Source organism: Symphalangus syndactylus, chromosome 21, assembly GCF_028878055.3.
Source record: "Symphalangus syndactylus isolate Jambi chromosome 21, NHGRI_mSymSyn1-v2.1_pri, whole genome shotgun sequence".
NCBI classification, from domain to species: domain Eukaryota; kingdom Metazoa; phylum Chordata; class Mammalia; order Primates; family Hylobatidae; genus Symphalangus; species Symphalangus syndactylus.
This window is the reverse complement of record NC_072443.2, coordinates 14,792,177-14,817,612: the sequence shown is the minus strand read 5'-3', so window position 1 is coordinate 14,817,612 and position 25,436 is coordinate 14,792,177. Positions and strand designations below refer to the sequence as shown.

Sequence of the window (25,436 nt, the reverse complement as noted above, 5' to 3'; positions counted from 1 at the left end):
TGTATCATTTTAATACCGCACTTCTGCTTAATATACTGTATTATTTTGAATTATGAAGTACAACTTTCTTGTTGGCTGATTACTCCAATTTCTGAGACACTTTCTGCTTTCTGGAAGGTCTACTTTGACTAATAGATCATGGATGCTAACCAGCAGCATGCAACCATATCAGGTTTCGTCTCAGTGATTTTCAAGAGCTGGCGGAATTCCATGTGAAAGGCAGCATAGGCATACTTGGTGAGGCAGTCCTCTATGTCATCTAATGTTACTTTGACTGAAACTAACATGTGAGTGGAACTAACTTTTGGAAAAGTATGCAAAACTGTTTTGGGTCTGAGTGTGGTGACTCACGCCTGTAATCCCAGCCCTATAGAAGACCAACCTTGGCAACATGGTGAGACCTCATCTTCACACACACACAAAAAAAAAATAGCTGGATATGGTTGCACATACTGTAGTCCCAGCTACTCACATGGCTGAAGTGGGAGGATCACTTGAGCCCAGGAGATTGAGGCTGCAGTGATCCATGTTCACACCACAGCACTCCAGCCTGGACAACAGAGAGATACCCTGCCTCAAACAAACAAATAAAACCAAAAGACTTATTTTTTAGGAAACCCATTTGGAAAAAAAAAACGAAACAAAACACTCCAGAATCATCTCAGGAGATTTAAGAGAATACTAACAAACAGTATGCAACAGTCAAAGCAGGATAGCCTATCAACATTGCGTGATATCAAAACTGAGGGCTTTAATTCATATGTAAGTTCATCATAGTACTTAGATGAAACGTGAAAATATATAGTATATTGTTTCCCAAAGGCACAAGAGATTATTTGTTGAACTAGAAAATATTTTGTCTGGCAATCTTTGGTCTCTACTACCTTGCCTCTGCATCGAAACACACTGCACCTCGTCTACGATCCTGCAGTCAGTTTACGTAAAGATATAAGCACTTTATAAGGAATTACAATTACGTGTCTCAAAGGACCTGGACAAAAATGGGCATGCAGATTATAAATTATAAAGCCCACAAAGGTATATATCTTACACATTGAGACTTATATATTGATGTAAACCTATACATTGATCAAAACAGGATATACTACAGTTTTACAAGTGTTCGGTTTTTTGATCCACGAAATATCTAATTCAAAAGGTTTGCTTTAATTTCTGAAGTTAAATATCTTTCACCTCTCCAAGTCATTAAATTCAGTGTAGAATGAACATGAACTGAAAATCAAGACAGGAGAACTTAAAATAACGCTTTATAATGAGGCTGTCATCAACAGTCCTCAAAATACTTTTGACTACTATGGTTTGATTCTCATAAGCATCCTAATAAACAGGCAAAGAAGATATCATTATCTGGATATTTTCAACAATTGACCAGACTTGACCAAGGTCTGGTTCTTAGGACAGTTTCAAAAATGTGCTTCGGACTTAACAGACCTTTCCCAAGATGGTCATAGATTAAGCTTAACTTACTATTTAAATTGCTGCAATTTATTTTCTTTTCTGAATGAGATTGTGTGACAACCTCCGATATTCAGTCATTTAAGATGAATTTCTATATGTTTGTAATAACATGCAGAATGTACAAAATAATTAATCAAATCGACATAAGGCCATCCCTGTACCTAATGAATAAATAAGCAGGGAAATTTATTAAACCCTATATATTTGACATACTATTTTCAATGCTGTTACCAAGATAGGAAATACTGAATTTAGAACACAAAACAAATGGAAAAATTATATGAAATAAATCCATGAAAACCCTTTGTTGTTGAGTTTTTTGTTAAGATATTTCGTAATCAAATTTAAGTGTCATTTTAGATGGGTTGATCAGGTCTAGTCTGTCATGGGAAAAAATCCCAGGAAGAACTCTAATGATGGGAGACTCTACACTAATCCATTATGTGACTCAGGGTAAACTAGCGGGCTTGGCGTCTCCTTTGTCCCTGAAAACAAAGGACCTTGCCTATTCACAATCTCTCAACTCAGCTCCATCTCTAAGGTTCTGTATCAGTATGTCACACTTACAGCAATGTATTTACTCACATAATTAACTTGTGTAGTATCTCCTATTTTTAAGCCAAAAAAATCATGCTTTAGAAAAAAGAAATGGTGTGGATGATACTCTCTTCCCATTTTATAAGAGAGTAAGATAAGAAATATGTATCGTACGTGGAAATAAAATTAACAAAATCACATATATTCAAATTAGCAACTTCTCATTCCTCAGTACCCTAGAAGACAAAATTTCTGACTTATATTTCATTCATTTAACACTTTCTCGAACATATGAGCTTCGAACATAAGACAGACATGAGGAATACAGGTGGACTTTCATATGTTTTATGTGTATTAGATAAGTAATATATAAATCATAACTTAGAATAGATTATAAGAGAAGTACTTGAAAAAGGAAAACGAACAGCAAACAGGAAGAAGAAATCTAGTGTGGGTATTTGGGTGGCATTTTGCTGATGGCTCCTCTGAGGAAGTTGTCTTTGAGATCTGAAAAATGAATGTGTTAGACAAAGGGGGTGTAGGAACAGAACATTACAGATAGAAAACCACATGCCAAGACTCTCATATATTGGTACACCAAGCTGTTGGCATGCAAGCTTTCAAATGCACATGTAACATACGAATAGTGAAAAGACAGAGCAACAACCAAATGCTCACTGAAATTATCTTTTTAATTGTATTGTCATCTAAACTAATTTGTGTGCCAGAACTGAGAATGCTTTAGTTTACTGCAATCCTTTCAAAAGAGTGCTTGGACTACACAGGTAGATGTGAAATGCTTGGCTTTCTTTTTTCTAGTTTCAGGGTCCAAACATGATAAGTGTATATGTAATTATTTAAATAAAATTGCAAGTGTGTGGAAAGTTTCAGGATGTTCCTTGGGAAGAGAAACTAGCCTTTCTCAACCAGTACTTTGCATCTGAATCATAATTTCTCAATTCCCCTAAGGATAATACATAACTAGAACTGTTCTAGATGCATGGGAAAGAAGTTGATTCATTACACATGGTGGGTACCTTTAGGGCATTAGGACAGAATTCTCCTGTGGAATAACCAGTTGATGATAGCATTGCCCAATAAAGGTACACATAGAACTTGAATCAGTTTCTTAATTTCAGTGTTAGTCTAAAGACTTTACTTACTCATAATGTTCACCCAAAATACTCCTAGTGATTCTGTGGCAACTGAAAACTCTCACAGTTGTGAATCAGATATAGATAGAAATACAGGCAGAGGAGATAGAAAGCTGGATCTTCGTTCGCATACATTTATATCATCTTCTTGCTTCTTGAAGAAAATTGGAATTGTTATGGCATGAGTAGTTTTGGATTTTCCTTTTCCATCAAGATTTAGATGACTAAATATATTCAGAGTTCAAACAGGTATACTAACAACAATAATAAAGAGAACACCATTACTAATATGTATTAAGTGTGTCACCATTTACAATGACATTTAACATGCATTTTGTCGCTGAATTCCCTCAATGACACACTGAACTAATCTAAGTATGATTAGACAATTCATTTCACAGATGGAAACAATGAAATGTATCAAATGTCTTCCATAAGATCAGGCATTTAATAGGTGTTGGAACCTGAAATTATCATGTGGTCTTATAATGCCCAAGCCTATGCTTTGTTCTACTAATCCCCAGTGTTTCAATTATGAAATATGAAAATTAAGATAGACAAGAAAAATTATTTTTAAGTCATTTATTCAATCCAATAACTGGTATAATAAAGTTGTGTTGACTTACCATATTTAAATCCCAAATAGAAAATTTATTTTGGAAAATAAATAGAATACATAACATGCATTGACACTTTATGTAAGATGAACCACAAAAAAAATCTATTTCAGGTTTACTACTCAGGTTTCCTTTGACCTTCACACAACAGAGCTGTGTATTTATTTTGCAGAAACAGAAATTTAACTTCTTAGGGAAAAGGGGCTTTATGACATCAGCTGTATTAAGTATGTTAATTTCCTCTAGGGGAGAGGAGGGGAAGAGGAAGCAAAAGACATTGAACAATGAAAGAAATTGGAAGAGCAGACGAAAGCACTAATCAAAGGAAGGGAGGAGAAGCAGATGGCGTAGGAAGGAGACGTGGGAATTGGGGGAAAAGGAAGCAATTGGCAAGGAGTGGGCTGAATGCCAAATTTGTGAAGGATCTGAAGGGCACTGGGGATTTGGATGGGATGTGAGTCAGCTGCTTTTTACCAAAATATCACACCAACAATGGAAATCAAAGAAACCTACAAAGACACACAGGAAGCAGAAAAGGACTAGGAAAAGACCTGATGACATACTCCATTCTAATAATTTTACCTCGTCAGCATGGGAATGGGAAGTATTAAATAGCTATTTTTGGTTTATTGGTTTTGTTTTGTTTTTTACTGAATAAATTGTTCTCCTACCTTCATTATGGATTTTCAAATCTTTAACTTGCTTTTGAAAGAAATGATACAGATAAAACCCTTCTATATATTTTAGCTATTTTTTACTTACCTTATATAAATGTGATTTGTTATTCAATGTCACTCATACACAAAACAATTCATTTAAATCATCTAGGACTACAGTGACCAACTATCCCCATTTTCCCAGACCTGAGGGATTTCCTGGGAATAGAATTCTCATTTCTAACACCAGGACCGTCCTCGGCAAACCAGAATGTTTGGTTTTCCTATGCAAGGTAAAAATCTTAAGAAAAAGCTACTAAATATACTTGTTCATCACGCTAAAGCATACTGATGCTGAAAATTTTTTTTCTACATTTTGCAAAGAAGAATGGATAAAATCTTAATTCAGCTATGCAATAAGTAGATGAAATGAAAAAAAAATAGTCACCGATTGGATAATGGCTTTGATGAAAATAAATATCTTATAAACAAATTCTTTCCCCATCATCTAAATTATTTTTTCAATCAAGTAAAAACAATCATAGACATAGAGAATATTTGTGACATGCTACTGTAAGGACAGTAGGAAGAAGAATAAACAACTCAGCATAACTTATCTCAAGGAATAATATAAGTCATTCAATAACGCTTAAGTCACAAAGGCTCATACCAGCTAAGAATTTGAAGCATGAAAAGATGAGTGTCTTTTAAGCTCTTCTTCTTAATAAAATGAAATAATTCAGGATAAATGATCGAGAAAGGTTATTATGAAGAAAATGTTTCTGAAATTTCAGAATTGAGTCTAGGCACAGCTTAATGTTTATACTGTTGTTAATGTGTTAGTTTTTACTGTATTTTATTATATCTACACAAAATTCCCCAGTCACTACTTTAATAATATTTTAACTCAATTTTTCGTTTGTTATATAATATCTCATAATTGCTTACTTTTTTCAACAATAACTTTTGAAACGTGTGCAGCTAATGATATTAGAACCTGGCTAACTCACAATTTGGACTGATAACTACAAAGCATATTCAGTTGAATAATTTACTGATTTATAATATCCTTTTCAATATAAATCCTTCTTTTCCTAAATGACAAATGATGACAGTTCATTGTTTTCTTTAGATAACCTCTAATATCTCTTTAGGTAAGACTTCTAGTCTTCAGAATAAATAATTTTAGCTTGTCTGAGCTATAATATTTGGCCAAATTTGACCATTTCTGTGTCATCTTTTATAAAACAACTCAACTTTTCAAATATAAAAACCTTTGTTATGTTATAGATTTCAATACTTAACATAATATGGACTAGTTCTTGAACATGCCAAACCCCGATTTCAAGACCACCACAACTTCCATTCTGTAAACTAATCTCTCCAAATCATTGAACATTAAAAACAGTACTTCATAATGGAAACTAAGAGATACTGTCATCCTGAGTCAAAATTTGCACTGATAGCATAGCAGAGTTCTTACATATGTTGCAGAATCTATAGGACCCTATAAAAAATGTTATGAGTGAAAAAAATGCAAGTGCCCCCTTGGTTGCCCTCTGTTCCCCCACCAGCCAATTTAGACGTAGTGATTGCATTAGCAGAAGTTTTAGCATGTATCTGACAAGACTGTTCTCAGGATTAAACTGGTGAATATACATAAAGTGCTTATAATAGGACCTGGCACATAGCAAGTGCTATAATAAGTGTTTACTATTATCATCATCATCATCTCCTTCTTCTTCTTCACCTTCTTCATAAGACTAAATTGACAAGTGTAAGTGTACCCTAATGTAAAGAAAACAGCTTAGGCACTGGGCTTTCAAGTGGATAAAATGAGATGATATAAAGCATATAATACACAGCAAGTTCTTAATATGCAATAGCTATTGTTATTATTATCTCTAAAAATTGACATTTATTTAAATTAAATTTAATAAAATAAAATTTAAATAAATAAATTTAAATAATTTTTATTTAAAATTTTTCAGAATAAAAAGGAACTTTTTTCTTTTCTTTCTTTCTTTTTTTTTTTTTGAGACAGAGTTTCACTCTTGTTGCACAGGCTGGAGTGCAATGGCACGATCTCAGCTCACTGCAACCTCTGCCTCCCGGGTTCAAGCAACTGTCCTGCCTCAGCCTCCCAAGTAGCTGGGATTACAGGCATGCGCCACTACGCCGCCTGGCTATTTTTTTTTTTTTGTATTTTTAGTAGAGACAGGGTTTCTCCATGTTGGTCAGGCTGGTCTCGAACTCCTGACCTCAAGTGATCTGCCTGCCTTCGCCTCCCAAAGAGCTAGGATTACAGGCATGAGCCACCGAGCCTGGCAAAAGGAACTTTTTTCAATTGACTTTCATGACACATTTATGCAGAAGAGCTAAATACAAGGCCTTAAATCCTAACTTGTAAAACTCAATAAACATATCATATATACTATGTACAGATATTGAAAATTTACTATTGTTTCTGTAAATATTCATTTACTAATCTAAAACAAAAGGTTTAATTACTACTTGTCAATTAGCAGATCTCATACAAACACACAAAAGTATCATTTTCTGTTAGTATAATGGTATTAATTTATGATCTTATTTTTAACATATATTAAGATAAACTATACAGTTGCTCTTGTCTCATCAGTTATCACCTAGGTACTATTAAATACCTTAATATTTTATTTCATAAACACATTTGTTTTTATGCTTGTAATAGTCAATTAAATAAGTTTTATCTATAAGCCATCCTCCATAAGAGATCAGCAATTTCATCTCTATGCCTGCAATTCCTGCAGCTACCACCAGGTTCATTTTATAGAAATCCAATACAAAGTACGAGAAACTGATGCCTGGAACTCGGTGCAATTGTCTGTGACCCAAAGAAACTGTGCTAATTTATAACAAACTCACCTTTTTGCTGAGATAAAAATATTAAAACTGTCTAAGAAAACAAACATAGAATAAGTGGCAAATTTTAAAACAAACTTAATCTAGGAAAATATTTGTGATGTCTACTTTAAATGTTTTAACTTTTTCCTTAATGTAGAAGGCAATTTTAGTTTTTAGATTGAACAAAATAATTATTTTTTCAATACTTGGTGTTAACTTTTTCCCAATCTTAATATTTTCTTTTCTCCACCCTAAAAAAATGCCTTGAACTTCAATGCGATATTTCTAAAAAGTAGTGAAATTTTTAAAAATTGCTTTTCGTGAGGCATTTTCAAAGACATCCAAGAACACTTTAGTCCTCCGATTCATCTGTATAAGAAAATTTCATTTATTAACAATGATGGATATGATTAAGTCTCAAACACATGAAGTAAATCAATTTAATCTAGCCTACCAGTTAAACTACTTTTATTTCTAACTCTAAATATAAATACTAACGTCTAGAAAAGAAAGAACACTAGAGACAAACATCATTTAAGGCCTCTTTCAAGTGATTCTAAGAAATAACGTGCCAAAAAAGTTCTAAAAGACTCTCCTATCAGGTAAGAGAATAAGAAAATGTTATTTATATATTCCTGGTTTATAATCATCCTGGATCTAAAATTTGGCTCAGAATCCAGGTCAATGTAAGAAGAAATGAATTAAGAACTTAAAAAAAATACAGGTGCAGCTATAATTCAACTACATATTTCCCTTTTGTGTAGGGTGTGTCTTTGTTCTCACAGCTGGGAGAGGTGTACTTTAAATTTTCAACAAAGAAAGCCACCACATTAAAGAACTCTAGAAATTCCTATAACCAAAACTGTAGCAATAAGCATGCAATCTTCAATTGTCTTTCATAACGATATTATGTGCTTTAATTTCTGCTCATCTGCACTCAGCACATTTGGCAAAGTACATTAACAATAGAGATGAAAACACTCATTTGAATATAAGGCTTAGGAAAGAAGAATCACGTACAATGACTAATAACCAACATCTTTTAAGAATTTATTTTCACTATTGAAAAAAAGAACTGGAAATAATGTCATGTATTCTGTTTATGTTCTAAGTTTTTGTTTTAATTATTCAATCAGTTTTGCCTAAAGGAAGAAAATAAAACAAAAACAATTATGATCTACATAAGATCAGTGATTTTGAACCCAAACTGCTGATTTTTAATGTATTCCTTTTCCCAAATGCATAAATGTGCTTTTGTACCTCCAGTGTTTTATCAGTTCCACAGTCATAATTTATACAAAACACACAGATGGTCTTAGAAGTAGTAAAAGTTTCAGATGTTACAACTTCCTAGCATATGGAACACCATCATGGATCATCATTTTGGCAGCATGTAAATGATTTAAAAGTTATTTATGTATTAACATCTTGGCATCATTTCATAGTCATGGGTTTTTACAACTTTAAACTGTTTGATTCCTTGTTATAGGTGGTTCTCACATTGACTAGAAGCTACTGATAGTGTGGGGGAACTGGTGCTCTTTAATTAGAGGACCGCAGCCCCTTAGACAGCAAAAGTAAATGAAGATTCTATAATAAATTAAACATTTTGGCATGAAGAGTAAAATGTCATTTAATTCACTATATGATACATCAGGGAGTTCCAAGAATTTTTAAAAATCAAATGTATTATAGTGATTTTAAACTGTGAATGTCACAAAAAATTAACACATACACAAGCATACACACAAAATATAACTTTTAAAATTAACTGAGATCTTTCAAAATGCAAGACTACAACCACCATTATTTTTTATTTAGCGTATGGAACGTGACATTAAAAAGAGTCGTCTATGCTCTGTGTCTAGTTTTGATCTTTCCAGTCTGTCTTGAACTGTTCAATGAGGTTTTAACCCCCACCACTTCCCTGAAATGGCTCTTGTCAAGGTCATTTATGATTGCTCACCAAGTTGTTAAATCTAGTGGTGAATTCTTAATCCTCATTATTACTCCATCTACCAGCTGCAATTGACTCTGTCACCGACACCTCCTTCAAACCGTCTTTACTTGGCGGCCCTTCTAATTCTCCTCCTTTCTCAGTGACTGCTCCCTCTCAGTTTCCACTGCTCTTTCTGCCTCTTCTCCATGAGAACTCAGCATTGGACCGCTTTTCCTTTCTATCTGCAATCATTCCCTTGGTGATTGCAGTCTCCTGTTTTAAATAACATGTAAGCACTGATGACTCCCATATTCATCGGGATAGGCTAAGCTATATGTGCTAAAAAATCCTCAGTGACTTAATCAACAAAGATTTATTTCTCATTCATTTTACATGTCCATCTTGAGAAGATAGGTGTGGGGTAGAAAGTTCTACACATAACTCAGGGGCTCAGGCTCTCCGGGTGTCTTTCACGTTGCAGTTGCACTACCTCAATACAACAAGTAGCTTCCTTGGTTGCAGAGTGGTAAAGAGAGTACTGGAGTATTTAAACCACTAGTATTTAATTTCCTTAATGTTCACTCACAACCCACGAAGCTGAAGAAGTCACACAGGTCTGCCGGACAGCAAAAAAGCTGGGAAGTAGAGTGTTTCATCTGCCCAGGACAGGAGAACTGCATAGTAATGAGTTCTTGTATGTCTACCACAATGTAATTTTTTCTCCAACCTCAACCTCAGTTCTGAATTTCTGACTCATGTATCCAGCTGCCTATTTGACAATTATACTTGGATATCCAATAAGCATTTCAAAATTACCATGTCTAAAACTAAGCTCCTGATACTTCCCACCCCAAATCTTCGCCTACCATCTACGGCATCTCAGTTTATGGCATCTCTACCATTTCAGTTGAGCAGGCCAATTAATTAGGAGGTCCTTGACTTCTCTCTCTTGCTCACAAACACATCCAGTCTGTTAGCAAATTCTGTTGGCTTTTGCTTTGTAGTATATCCAGAATCTAGCCACTCCTCACTACTTCCCCATCCTAGCAGCCTGGTTCAAACCACCATTTGTCTCTTACGCGGATTACCCTGAGAGCTCTCAGTGGGTCTCCCTGCCTCTACCATTGCCACGTTTCAGTGTGTTCTCAAGAGAGCAGAGGCTTCCTACTTTACTTAGAAGAAAAGCCAAACTATCTACAACATCTGTAAGAGCCTACACGGTTGGACAATTATTAAATTCATAGCCTTTTTAAAATGGCTATTCCCCGATAGTATCTCCTATAAATCTTTACTCATTCTGTTTAACCAACACTGATTTTTTACTCCCTAGTGAATGCGTTAGGTATACCCCACCTTAGGGTTTTTCTATTTAATATTTTGTCTGCCTACAATACCCTTTTTCCAGACACTTGTATAGTTCATTCCATCAATTTTTTGAGGTTTTTATATGAGGCATTCTCTCTAATCAGCCTATTTAAAATTTCAGTCCCACCTGAACCCTAATGAATTCATCTACTTCTTCACTATTTTTAATAGGACTTACTATAGTTTAACTTACTGTATGTTATACTTATTTATTTTGGTTTTTGTCTGTATACTCTTTCTCTGTTTTTATAGGATTTATTATAGTTTAACTTACTATATATTACACTTATTTATTTTGGTTTTGTCTGTATACACACTCATAAAATGTAAGCTCCAGCAGAACACTCACTGAGTTTTGATCAAGTTGCATCTCCAGGGCTAAGAATTTTGTTTGCCGGGCGTGGTGGCTCATGCCTGTAATTCCAGCACTTTGGGAGGTTGAGGCAGGCATATCATGAGGTCAGGAGATCGAGACCATCCTGGCCAACATGATGAAACCTCATCTCTACTAAATATACAAAAATTAGCTGGGTGTGGGGGTGCACACCTGTAATCCCAGCTACTTAGGAGGCTGAGGCAGGAGAATCGCTTGAACCCAGAAGGCAGAGGTTGCAGTGAGCCGAGATCGTACCACTGCACTCCAGCCTGGTGACAGAGCAAGACTCCGTCTCAAAAAAAAAAACAGAATTTTGTCACTAACTTGTATTAAACACGAATAGGTTATCAGGAGAGGCATGAGGGAAAGTCAGGGATAATAATGGTTTTAATGTGTTTGAATCAGTAAGGAAGGGAAAGGGGAATTATAGATAATGGTCATTAAATGATCTAGAATATATCTTTAAGGGCAAAGTATTCTTATCTTCATTGTACATGAATCCAGAAGGAATCTGTTACCACTAACGAGAGAAGCATTTGTTTCTTCACTCTATTTCTCCCATGCTCTTTCCTGACTTCATTTCCAAAAACCAGTGTTTCCACATATAGTTCCTTCTGTCATCTGACTCTGCAGCACTTACGAGCAGAACCGGGTCATCCTCACACCAATCCCAAGAACTATAGAAATCCTTCGGGAGGCTCATTCTAATTCAGATTTACATGAAAAAAATGCTTAATTTTCTTTCAAGGTCTCTAAACCCTGGTCTAACACAACCTTCTCTACTTTTCTCAATATTAATTTTTTCCAAGCTAATCTACTAACCAGGTGCTCAGAAACAGTGCAACTGCTAATTAGGTTGTGCGGTCTACGTTATAACTTTGCTCTTGTACATCTTCAGCAGTGACCTTTTCCTCACACATACATTCTCCCAGGGAACTTTAAATCTTGACCAGCAAATTCACAATGGACAGATATCAGTGCATGCTGAACAAACAGAATTGTAAAGGGAAATATTGAGCAACCACAAAATCAATGAGGGCTTGGTGACCGAGGTGCTTTAGTCAACATCTTCCAAGACAAAACAAGCAAAGAAGTCATATAGAATCACGGCTGTCAAGAAGAAAACGCATTTTGACTTCATACAAATCACGTATAATTTCTTACATCAGAGCAGGAATTTGAAATCCAATAATCTCATCATATGACTTCATTTTATATTGAGATAAATTCACCATTAACCACCTTTCAAAATAAGATTTTATTTTTCAGAAACAATATTGAACACTATAGAACAGAAAAGCACTTTTAAAAATGAGAAAAAAACATAAAAACACCTTGAAGTGGTTTAAGAGGCCATCTGGAAACATACTAAATAACAGATTTTCTTTAATAAACAGTTTTTACGAAAACACATGGAAATTTTATAAGCCTTGAGTTATGACAATAATTAAGTCATACATAAAAGTGTTAACTCTGAGACACTAAAACAGGAATTATAGTTTTTCTTTTACTGATCTCTAAACACCATGCATTTTCCTTACTTATTTTCATGTCAACACAGAAAGAATTGAAATATATATTTTTTAAAAGAAAAACTGAACATGGGAGCTGACGCAAGCTTTTATTTAAAATAATCGACTTCATTTTTCTCTTTTTTCTTCGGTAAAGATACACACAGACCAACACATGTCCTCTGCTGTTGAATGAAATACTCACAGTTATTCTTTCATCTTTATCATCCAGTGGAGAGCCATCTTTCTTCCATGAAATGGTGGGCTCCGGATGGCCTCGTGGAGGCTGGCATTCCATTACTGCAGGCTCTCCGACTGCAACCATGACATCCGAAGGGTTTTGTCTGAAGTCATCCCGAAGTACTGCAGAAACAAGATTAAATCATTATACTCCAAAGTGATGTATACAGTCCTAATCTCTGAACTTCAGCAGCAGACATTTATTATAATTATAATAAATTACCACTAATAGCTCTTGCAATACAGCTTTAAGAATCTATATCTACTTATAGACATCTGCAATTTAATAAAGATATTTGGCCTTAAACACACACAGGAGGGATAATTTGATATTCTTCAGAGTCCAGCAGGCGAGTGTGTTCTGCTGCTTAGTGCCTTCACAGTTAGCATTTGGCTCATCTTTAACTTGCATTACTTTTCTGCCTGCTGCCTACATTTTTCTCAGCCATGTGCTAACGAATATAAGTGAATCCTCCTTTTATCTATGTGATGCCAAAGGATAATGCTTTCTGTAATTAAATGAATTACATATACATGCAAAGCTAAATATTAAAAGAAAAAAATTAAGATACTTCAAGCATGAATTTAATCGAGCGATATTTTATAAATATATAAAATTAATGTATAAGGTTATATAATCATCATAATTTAAATATGCTCATTATAAAAACTTTAGACATATCTACAAAGCCACTACATTGAAACTCGTTGTGTTTTTCCGTGATTACTGAGAATGTTAGAAGGCACCAATATGGATAACAGCAGTGCTACCAACAGCATCACTTTTATGTTCTATGTTTTTGTTGTTTTTTGGTGTATATTATCACATTTAATCCTTAACCTATTCAGAATGAGAGACACTATTAATTCTACTTGTACTACTAACATTAGTCCCATACTGTGGAGGAAGAAACAATTCACTATTGTAATCTCAACTGGATACTAATATAGTATTAACATACTATAAAACAAGCAGTATTTTGTAACTGTTAGAATTCGATGTGGAAAAGAAACCAAATACATATTCCAAAAATAGTTCATACAGTAAAATTGTCCCCAATATCTTGATAACATCAAGAAATCATGAATTATTTGGCACGTCAGTCTTAAATACAACTCTGTTGTATACTAGACATGCAATCTTGAACAAACTATTTAATACTTTTGCTTCCTTTTTCACAAAAGAGGGATGAAGATACATATACTTCAGTACAAAGTCCAATAGTTATTGTTCCTCCACCCTGCTTTCCTTGATCTGATGTGTAACAGAATGTGAACCATTTTGGTAACCTAATTTAACATGGTACTGAAAATGTTTATCAGTATGTTAAGTGCACAGATTTGGATTGATAGATGTTATTTATCTTTTAAAAACCTATTGAATTGGGCTGGGTGTGGTGGCTTATGCCTGTAATCTCAGCACTTTGGGAGGCCGAGGCGGGCAGATTACCTGAGGTCGGGAGTTCGAGACCAGCCTGACCAACATGGAGAAACCCTGTCTCTAGTAAAAATACAAAATTAGCCGGGCGTGGTGGTGCGTGCCTGTAATCCCAGCTACTTGGGAGGCTGAGGCAGCAGAACTGCTAGAATCCAGGAGGTGGTGGTTGTGGTGAGCTGAGATCGTGCCATTGCACTCCAGCCTCTGTCTCAACTAAATAAATAAATAAATCCTATTGAATTTTTAAAAGAATATTTGAATTTAATATTTATTACTATAATTTTGTACTGGAATGGATGTCTTTCCATTCCACTGGCATTTAAAAGTGCTTTCATGGATGAAGTACTACAGCGTAAAAAACTTATGCTCAAACTGTTCTTTCAAAACTCACTCTTAAACTTTTTTTTCAAAACCTCAAACCAGTTTAAAATTTTTCCTTCTTCAATTCCAACCAACTAGATGTATACATTCAAGTAAGTTATCACATCCATGAAAAAAATCCCCATTTTTTAATCTGAATATTAAGACAACTTGGGCACGGCATGACTATGTTAATATTTGGAAACTACTGCTTCAAAGAGAAGACTTTTTTTTCTTATCTTTGGAAAGAACAGTAAAAGGAAAAGCAAAATAAATCTGATCTCACCAAACTGTTTAAATTCTAACTTCAATACTATTCACTATTAATAAAATATATAGACACAAAGCTAAACCTTGTTAAACTGAAAACTCCAGCTACTGTTACCACATAATAAAAGAACAGAGTATAAAGACTTTCACTATTTGTAAGCTTATATTATTATTAGGTGTTAAGAATGTAACACAAATAAAATATAAGGCCTGTAGAAAAAGCAAATGGATTGACCTTGACAGGCAGTATGTGCCTTTGCTGGATCACATTATTAATCAATGATAACACCTCTGAAAAGGTTAACACCTTTGAACACCCAAAAGTAAAATACTTTTCAAATAAAAGTAAACAATATGCACAATTTTTCTATGTGGCAACCTTAAAACCAATTTGGTAATGCTATATCTTATTTACAAGCTGAATCATTTCTCAAGCCAATGAATAATAAAATGTCTTGCAGAAATATCAAAGGTCTAAGTCACGTAAATCAAGTTTTTTTAACATTTACTATGTTATTTGGCCTTTTACAATATATCATGAAAAACTAACAAAATGTAATCCATTAAAAACTGTTGCTTAGATAATGCTCATGTAATTATTTTTGCAGCTGTAAAGCATAAAACTTTAGTATTGCCCATGACTACGGGCAATTCTGCATAAAGTTAGGAATTTAATATTTTTCTTCTCTCTTCTAAAACTAATTTTTCTTTCTTATACTTATCCCAAAGATTTCCTTTTGGGAAAAAATAATATGGTGCCACATTATAAAACTATATGAAACTTTTAGTTAAACTGTCCAGTTTTCAAAATTCATGTGTACACTTAAGTCATCACAATAAAAATGAAATTCAAATGATTCGCAGCATTTTGGCAGAAAAACCAAAAGCATCCATAAGTATTCCCAGATAAGATCATTTGAAAAGCTTCTCCTTTTCTCCTTTAACATTTCTATTAACCAAAGTATATATACTTTTAATGTTTCTTGATTTGAATTGTATGAAAATTTTAATTTGGAATTGTCAAAAAGGTCTAATATTAATTTGAAAAGAGCAAGTAGCATGCATAGTGTATCCAAGTAGATATCACCTAAAAAGGTATTAAACCAGAGTTCTCTCTAAGATTGTAACAATGTAATGTTTCTTTCATATTTGCGTAGTTTTATTTTATGTGTATAGTTTGGTACATGCAATTTAACTCAACAGCATTTCATTTTTTTATTCTATTAAATTAGAGGAAACATACATTTCATTGAATATTTGAATCCTAGAAGGTTTTTTTTCTTTAAAAAAAATGGTTCACTGGACCGGGCGCAGTGGCTCATGCCTGTAATCCCAGCACTTTGGGAGGCCGGCAGGCGGATCACGAGGTCAGGAGATCGAGACCATCCTGGCTAACACGGCAAAACCCCGTTTCTACTAAAAATACAAAAAATTATCCGGGCGTGGTGGCGGCGCCTGTAGTCCCAGCTACTCGGGAGGCTGAGGCAGGAGAATGGTGTGAACCCGGGAGGCGGAGCTTGCAGTGAGCCAAGATCGTGCCACTGCACTCCAGCCTGGGCGACAGAGAGAGACTCCATCTCAAAAAATAAATAAATAAAATAAAAAAAAAAAAAATAAAATAAAATAAAATAAAATAAAATAAAAAAGTTCACTAATTGTACAAAACATAACAAAGCATATAATCACTACTTTTTGAAAACTTTACATCAATTTTAACACAATTCTCAAAATAAGTAAACGTTTTCAGAAAGGAATTCTAAAATTCAGTGGTGTCTTTTCAACTTATCTGGGTAACATTAAGATGGGAAGCAAAGCGGAATAAAATAAGTTAAACAGAAAGTGCTCCAAGTAATATGGAGACTTTAATACTTGCAAAACCGTCTTTAAGTGCATTATAGGAAATTTTAGAACTGAAACATAACATTACAGAATGGGCAGAGGTCTTTGGCAACATATAATCAATCCCATAAACAGAGACTACCAAGTCCCAGGAAGCTTTGCTTGTGTTATTTATGAGAAGGGGACCAGAAGAAAACCCAGGTATGCTGATTCCCAGTGAAGTGTTTTTATGTTTTTTTTGCTTGTTTACCACGTGACTATTGTAATGTAAAAATGCAATTGTTCTATCTAATCCATTGTATTTCCAATAAATTCACTTTATTATTGCAAAAGGCTTGACTTAATGGTGATTGTGCATCACTGCGCTACAGTCTCACCACTATCCGATCTTGGTAGGCTCAAGTGCTCAAGTTAAATGTGAACAACTAATTGTGAATATTTGTGAACTACATACAATGCCTTTACCTTCATGAATCATAGAATATCAGTGCGGTTAGGGGCCCGATAGATGTGTGATCTGCATTTTTTTGTTTTAGAGATTAATAAATTAAGGCTCCTCAGGGGGAGAGGAGCATGCCACATTAATAATAATAATAATAATAATAATGTCAGCAATATAATAATGATGTTAGCAATGGCTGATGCTAATTGAACATTTACTGTGTAAGGAATCTTAGTAAGTAACAACTCATTTAATACTCGTAACAAGTCTACGACAAAGCGAATGTATTGGTTTTGGTTCACAGATGAAGAATTTGTAGGACGCAGTAGCCAAGCTAGAATACAGATCTCCAGTACATAAAGAACACTTCTCTACCAAGTTGCCTGCCTATCTGGTCTTAACACAGTGTTCATAATTCTAAATACACAAGTATCATGATATAATTAATATTTCAGACTCATTCTACTGTAACATAAGTGAGAAATTTCCCTCCTGACAATCATGGCTATCTTTGATTATATTCTGCATTCCTGTGTTTTTTCAGATTATTTTTCTTGGAAGAGGACACTACATTTTCAGAATAATATTGAGAATTAGATTTCATTATTCATAACACATAAGATGTGCTACTTTTTATCAATGCTTCCTTTTATATTTCAACCAGAAAATGATTGAAAAAGCTGTATATTAATAAGTATTTTAATTAAATATGGGCAATTTAATTAGAAGTGGGTATCTTGGGAAAAATAGAGGAAGATATTCTGCAGTCCTGGGATTTATTTTTTTCTACTTCCATTGATAAAGACTACTTTATCAATGAAATCTTGCAGCAAATAGTAACCTCTTGTCAACTAGGAAAAAAAAATAAAATGAAACCCTTAAAAACTAAGGTATATTGGAGGAGAAAATACAGAGGAGGTAAAGACAACTCTATAAATGCTCAGTGACAACCCATTTCTGTTGCCATGTACCATTTTAATTGTTTTCAAAATTACTACTCACATACCTAGTCTTTAATTTTGAGTACAGAAAACATTACTTACTTTTATGATACTCCTAGTTCCCTGTCTGAACACCAACTTCATGCTGATGTAAATAGGTGTAATTTAATATCAAAATAACTATCATTCTTTCATTTAACACATCTTTTGTGTCTGGCAGCTATGCTATAAGTCTTGTATCTTCCTTGCAGTGAGGTATATGTAAAATGTTGATATCTGTCAAAAAACATTAATATTCACCTTTTTGGGAAACAGTAATACAATAGGGTCTTATTGCAGGTTATTTTGAATTAAGAGATATATTTTGAAGGCTGGATCAGAAAGCATACCATAAAGTCTTCTATAACTATTTGCAGTCCTACTTTTTAGCTGACAGCATTGCCCAGAAGAATGAAGTGCTGCTCTTTGTACAAATGTGTGAAAAATTTCTCAATATTTACTAAATAATTCCAAACTTTAAAAAAGATTCCAACAAAAGGATAAATGTACAGAAAGATAACCCACTGAAGAGGAAAACTAAAATAATACGTAAAATAATATTCCATCAAGTATTATCCATCTTACAACACCATCTTCTAAAGCTAAGGAATTTATTTCTAAAGAAGATGCAGGTGAACATCAATTCTGTATAAAGTTTTCTAAAGATATTCATTTAATTTTTAAAATTTGACACTGAATATATCTAGGAATATTCTACAATAATTACGTCATCTCCTACTTGTATTTTTCTTATATCATGCAACTTTGTTTTTAAACCTTAAATTATGCTTTGCTTAGGACCCTGGAAGAAAATAAGCTGGTAGAAGCACTTTTGAAGATTTGACAAAACTCTTATGTTCTAACCTAGAAAAGGAAAACTTTTATTCAAAAATTATACATTCTGAAAATCTGATATAGCGGATGGATGGCAAAAATCACTCAACGTAACGTGAATGAATACAAGGAATTGCAAATAAAATGAGAAGAATTACCAGAATAAAAACAATTACTAGCAAATTGTTTATTTACATAGCATATGATGGAGAAGCAAGCTAACTTAAATACAGTTGTATGTTTCTGTATTCTGCTGGGCTGTAGAAACGGGGCCATGTTGTCTCTGGTCTTTTAATTGTTAGAATTACATCCAGATTGGGTTCACGCTTAAACCACACTCACATTTTGCAGAAATATGAACGCCATAATGACTCTTCCTGTACTGCTGTGCAAAATACTCCCTAGTGCTTATTCCAACAGCACTAAGTCTTCAGGACAAAGAGAAGGTAAGTTTGGCATAGTAGGTTTCAGTTAAAATTTGTAATGTGTTCCAGAGAAAAGTGTACATCAGTAAGGATCAACTTTTTTTTTTTTTTTTTAATTTGACTTTAAGTTCCGGGATACAGATGGAGAATGTGTAGGTTTGTTACATAGGTATACATGTGCCATGGTGGTTGGCCGCACCTATCAACCTGACATCTAGGTTTTAAGCCCCACATGCATTGGCTATTTGTCCTAATGCTCTCCTTCCCCTTGCCCTTCTCTGCCCCCCAACTGGCCCTGATGTGTGTTGTTCCCCAACCTGTGTCCATGTGTTCTCATTAGAATCTACATTTAAATAGTTAATATTCAGTGGACTTGAAAGTCTGGTAGATCGTTTTAAAATGTATCACCAAAGTAAGTCAAATGGCTAAAATCATATGTCCTAACTTAAAGTCAGTAACTTACTGTACGTTTGCATTTTATACACTTTAAAATAACCTATAAATGATAGATTTATTTTAAAAGTTCACTTTTTACAGGACATCATTTTATACAGTAATATTTGTAGATATGTTTATTTATGAATCAGAAACAGAAGTCTAGAATGTCAGAATCACAACACAGATTCTTTCACCATTCTGTGATTTTAACAGGTACATTCACAATGACTCAGTTATTTCCATAAAAAACAGAGAGTTTTATACTCTATCTTGATAGGGTTATTATGAAAGCTAATTATTTAATGTTTATACAGGACTTGCCATTTATATGGTGCATTACATCTGCAAAGAAGTATTGCTATTAGTCACTATGTAAGGAATTGCCAAATTTCTCAGCTGCCAGTACAAATGGAAAGGAGGACAAAGAATGCCATTGATGAGGGTTTTAAAGTGCCAGAGCAAAAGTCACACTGAGGAGTAGCCTGGCAGGGTTAAAAAAACACAGACAAAATGAGGATATCTGAGCTACGGGACCCTGATTAGGGCAAGACAAGCATGCATTCTTTCTTTTGTAAAATCCAACTTTTTATGTAGTGCCTTGCAGCAAGAGTCCTCAATCAAAGAAATATGCTTCTGTATTTATTGCCTGGCTCTTTGTATCTGAAGGTCAGCTCCATGAGAACAGGGAACTTGTGATTATCCCCTAGTATTTCCAGTGCCCAGGCCAACATCCAAGACACAGGAGGTATCCAGTAAATGTTTACTACACTTTCCAATATGCTAAGTAGTGGATTTTAAATGGTGGCTTGCACTGGCAGGAGTTCTTTAGGTGTAGTGCTTGGGGTATAGGGAGGTAGACACACATATTCAAATAAACACATACATACATATACAACTATAATTGTGACACATATCATGAAGGAAAGCTATAGGATGCTGTGTCAGAGAATAATGAGAAACACAAGCTTTAGATTGGAGGTGAGAGAATAGTAAGGAAGTAACAGTTAGGGTGAAGCCTGAGTAATGAGTAAAACTTATCCTCGGGAAGTGCAATGCCGGCAGAGGAAATACTTCAGGTGAGGAAAAATCCTGGTACACTGGAAAAGCCTTGGATGCCGTGTAGTGGGAGCGGTGCAGAGCAAAACAAGACAACCTTGGTAGGGACGACAGGGACCAGATTTGCTATGCACAGCAGCCATGACCAAGGGTAAGCTTTTATTTTAATTCCAATGAGAAGCCACTGGAGTCTTAAGCAAAACGGTGTTGTAATGAAATTCTCATACTTCAGTGTTCATTCTAGCTGCTCTGTGAAGGAAACGGAGAGGAAAGTAATAACGGACGTGGAGGCCAGGTGTGGTGGCTCAGCCCACAATCCCAGCATTTGGGAGGCAGATGCTGGAGGATGGCCTGAGCCCAGGAGTTGGAGACCAGCCTGGGAAACATAGTGAGACACTGTCTCTACAAAAAACAAAATCTACAAAATTAGCCAGGCATGGTGGTGCTCGCCAGTGGTTCTGGCTAGTGGGGAGACTGAGGTAGGAGGATCGCTTGAGCCTGGGAGATTGAGGCCACTTTGAGACATGATTGCACTACTGCACTCCAGCCTGAGCAACAGAGCCAGACCCTGTTTCAAAAAAATAAACAAACAAAAAAGGAAGTGTAGAGACCAATTAGAAGGTTATTGAAGTAATTACAGGTAAAATGGGGATGGTTTTATACCATCATTATGATACCAGATTTGACACAATAGTGACAGATTGGAGGTACATTTTGTTGGTAAAAATCAAAATGATTTATTGTAGGGCTGAAGTTGACAGAGAAAGACATTAATAATAACGCCCAGGTTTCTGATCTGAGTAACTGATCATGCCATTTTCAAGGTACAGGAGAACAGGTAGACGATATATAAGTAAATCCTTCTATGAGGAGGAACAAGAAAACAAAAGATATCCTTATTTTTTAAAAAACTTAAAACATGGTTTGAGAGTACAGAGTCTGATATGAAAATTGTTTCATTGGTTAAAAAATATTATGGCTTTAAATTCAGCCCTTGATTTTGAGCTATTTGGAGCTATATGCTACCATATTTCAAATCTTATTTGCTAACTGATAATATTCATTGATTAATGAATTCATACTTTAATTTTGGGGATGACAAATTTTAATCTAGTTTGATCCATGTCATGTATTTTTTAACGGAAAAACTCAAATACATGTGAGACATTCTAAGTTTATAAATGTATATATATAACATGTGTGGATTATATATGTATATGTATGTATAATACAGATATGTGACATATATGACCGCTAGTCATTGATATACCGTGATGGTAACACTAAGCACCAAATTATGGTAAAAACAAAACAAAACAAAACAAAAAACACTCAGTTATTTTGATTGGAAAATGAAAACAACTCAAAACATGGGTCATTTCTAAGGACTGCCATAAATTAAGCTCAATAACATATTAAATCAATAACAAAAAAATCAATAACATACTAAAGGATATGATATATCAATATTTAAGGACACAAGAACTAATAACATATTAAAGATTATTATACAATTAGAATACACACAAAGTTCACTGCATTTCACTTTCACATATGTAAAGCATATGTAAGATTCCCTGCAATTATACTGAATCCCAAAATCTTGTGGATTTTATTTGTGATTCACTTAATCATTCATTCAATAAAAGTACAACACACTATATTTGGTGATGGTAGCTAATAAGATAAACAAGACAAAGTCTCTGCTTTCAGGGCACTTATTTCAGAATTTTTCTTTCTCCTTTGTGTGTGTGTGTGTGTGCGCGTGTGTGTATGTGTGTGTATTTCATAGCAAGCTTTGTTTAATTGAAATTTTAGATAAAAGTCTAATATGCAACACAAATAAAGGAGACACTATTTTACTTTTCCACCTGGGGCTATCCTGCAGAAGAGTTCAGGTCTAGTGGTCCTGAAGAAAAGGCTCAAAAGTCACCAGTAAAAAAACAACAACAACATAATGTGAGTAACAGCTCATATAGAATCATAACTTTTTATTTATTTATTTTTTTTGAGACAGTTTCACTCTTATCACCCAGGCTGAAGTACAGCGGCACAATCCACAATCTCAACTCACTGCAATCTCCGCCTTCTAGGTTCAACTGATTCTCCTGCCTCAGCCTCCCAAGTAGCTGGGATTATAGGCAAGCACCACCATGCTCAGTTAATTTTTTGTACTTTTAGTAGAGACAGGGTTTCGCAATGTTGGCCAGGCTGGTCTCAAACTCCTGACCTCAGGTGATCCACCCGCCTCAGCCTCCCAAAGTGGTGCGATTAAAGGCGTGAGCCACTGCACGTGGCTGAGAATCATAACTTTAATTTTAGTACAACCTTCCCCACTTCCACTCCCACTCGCAATTGCAAATGAAGATACATAGGTGATGGAAGGACTCAAGGTTGCATGATGAGTGATTGAACACACAGGATTACAACCTGAAACAGATGTTTTCATCTTTTATTTTCATAAAGACACACATATTTTTTAAGTGCCTGAAAAAGACTAGAGTGTTTTCTAATTTAAATATTTCCTGGGAAACGAAGGCATGCGCACGTGCACACACACACACTCACAAACTCACACTTCTTTACCCTCTCAAGCCCACAATACCAGCAGCTAAATAGGAAAAGGATTAAAAGGCGTTTTCAAATTTTATGGAGCAGGGATGATAATGGTAACAGCCTGAAGGGGGAAGATCCCTCACAGTTTAAAATGATCTCATTAAAACCTCCCTAGTAATTGGGAAGAACCAGAGAAAATAGCTATTGAATTAAAAACAAACAAACTCTTCTCACCAATGTATCTTTGTGAAGCATAATTAAGGTGGCCAATTATAACATCCCCTCCCCCCACAACCCAAAGGAGTATTTCAGTGATAGGAAAAACCAAGTCTAAATAGCATACACAGAAACACATGAACTAAACAAAGCGATCTTTAATTGGTGACAGTCTGCCCTAAATCACTTTTATTATTGCTGAACATAATAACGTTCAGATCTGTTAATTCCTTGTATCTTCCCCTATCAGAGCCTGTCTTTAGCTTCAAAATAAAAATGCCAAATACCTAGCAGGGTTCTCAATCTCCAAGGAAAATAACAAGCATGCGATTGTGTAGCTGAGTGAGCTGCCTTTTCCTAACAAACTACAGAGCCCTTGGGAGAGTTTGCTCAGCCATCAGCTCTGGCAGACAAAGTTTAAGACCTCCTCTGGATGATAGCTAGAATCATGCTAACAACTCTGACTTAAGGTACTTGAGATTAAATTAGTAGAAAGTCAATCATTTTATTATTCTTATTCATGATGCTATCTTTTCCAATAATTGTTTTATGTAATTATAAAATTCATTCCTCACTGGGTGCAGTGGCTCACGCTCGTAATCCCTGCATTTGGAAGGCTGAGGCAGGAGGACTGCCTGCGCCCAGCAGTTTGAGACCAGCCTGGGCAATACGGTGGGACCCCTGTCTCTACAAAAAATATATTAAAAAATAGCTGGGTATGGTGGCACAGGCCTGTAGTCCTGCTACTTGGAAGGCTGAGGTGGGAGGATTGCTTGAGCCCAGAGGTCAAGAAGGCTTCAGTGAACCAGGGTCATGCCACTTCACTCCAGCCTGGGTGACAGAGTGAGACCCTATCTCAAAAAAAAAAAAAAAAAAAAAAAAAAAAAAAAAAAAAAAAATTCCTCCTCAGGATGTATTGGAAGCCAAAGAAAAAATATTGAACATGGCAAAACAATTCAATAAACATAAATACTACTCTCTCAAAGTGAAGATCTTTAATTATTAACCACTACTAAATGTTATTTGTGTGTGTGTTGATTGTGTCTATTTTTAATATCAGTTCATGGAAATAGAGTGTTTACAATGGGGGAAAATTTTGTGCTACAGAAGTCACATCTTCAACAACTCCTCACCCGAACCTCACTCTCAGTATCAGGTGAGTTTACTATATACAAAACACCTGCAATCAACAAGGTGGCTAACCCATGTCCTGGAGAGTTACACATTGCCTGTGAGGCAATGGGAAGAAACTCTGGCTCTTCTCCTGCTACCCCAAATCACGCAGAGGCAGAGGCTGACGTGTTTCCACCACCAGGAACCCACCTGCGTGGCCTAGGAAGGCATTGTTGCGGGAGCTGTGATGGACACTAACACTCTTCGCAAGAGGTGCTGGAGAGCGCCTTCATCCATGAGGGCCTGGCATGTGGGGTTCGTGGTGCCGCCAAAGCCTGAAACAAGGGCCAAGCCCATCTTTGTGCTCTTGCATGCAAATATGATGAGCCTATACATACGTCAAATTGGTGAAGGTTCTTGTGATGAACACCAAATCAACCAATTAAGGCTGATGACAACATGATACTAGGGAAATGGTTGGGTATCTGTGAATCTGACAGGGGAAAACATGTAAAGTGGTTGGTTGCAGTCGTGCGATAGTTAAGGTCTATGATAAAGAATCTCAGGCCACGCATGTCATCAAAGACTACTTCAAATCCAAAAAAATGAACAAATAGAACACTTAAAAAAAAAAAAGAGTGAACATGAGAAATAAACTATGGTTAAAGTTGCCCCCTCCAAAGGTTCTAGTTCATAGCATATCATAAAA

The 25,436-nt window shown here is 35.2% G+C and overlaps 1 protein-coding gene across 7 annotated transcripts in view; it reads right to left on the bottom strand.

Moving 5' to 3' along the window:
- The window catches only part of ROBO1 (roundabout guidance receptor 1), a 1,209,916-nt gene that overhangs the window by 139,927 nt on the left and 1,044,553 nt on the right, over positions 1–25,436 (bottom strand). For all 7 annotated transcript variants that reach the window (XM_055259183.2, XM_055259184.2, XM_063630535.1 and 4 more), the window contains one exon: positions 12,726–12,883. In XM_055259183.2, coding sequence (XP_055115158.2) covers positions 12,726–12,883 — 158 coding nt within the window. The remainder of the gene's footprint in view (positions 1–12,725; positions 12,884–25,436) is intronic.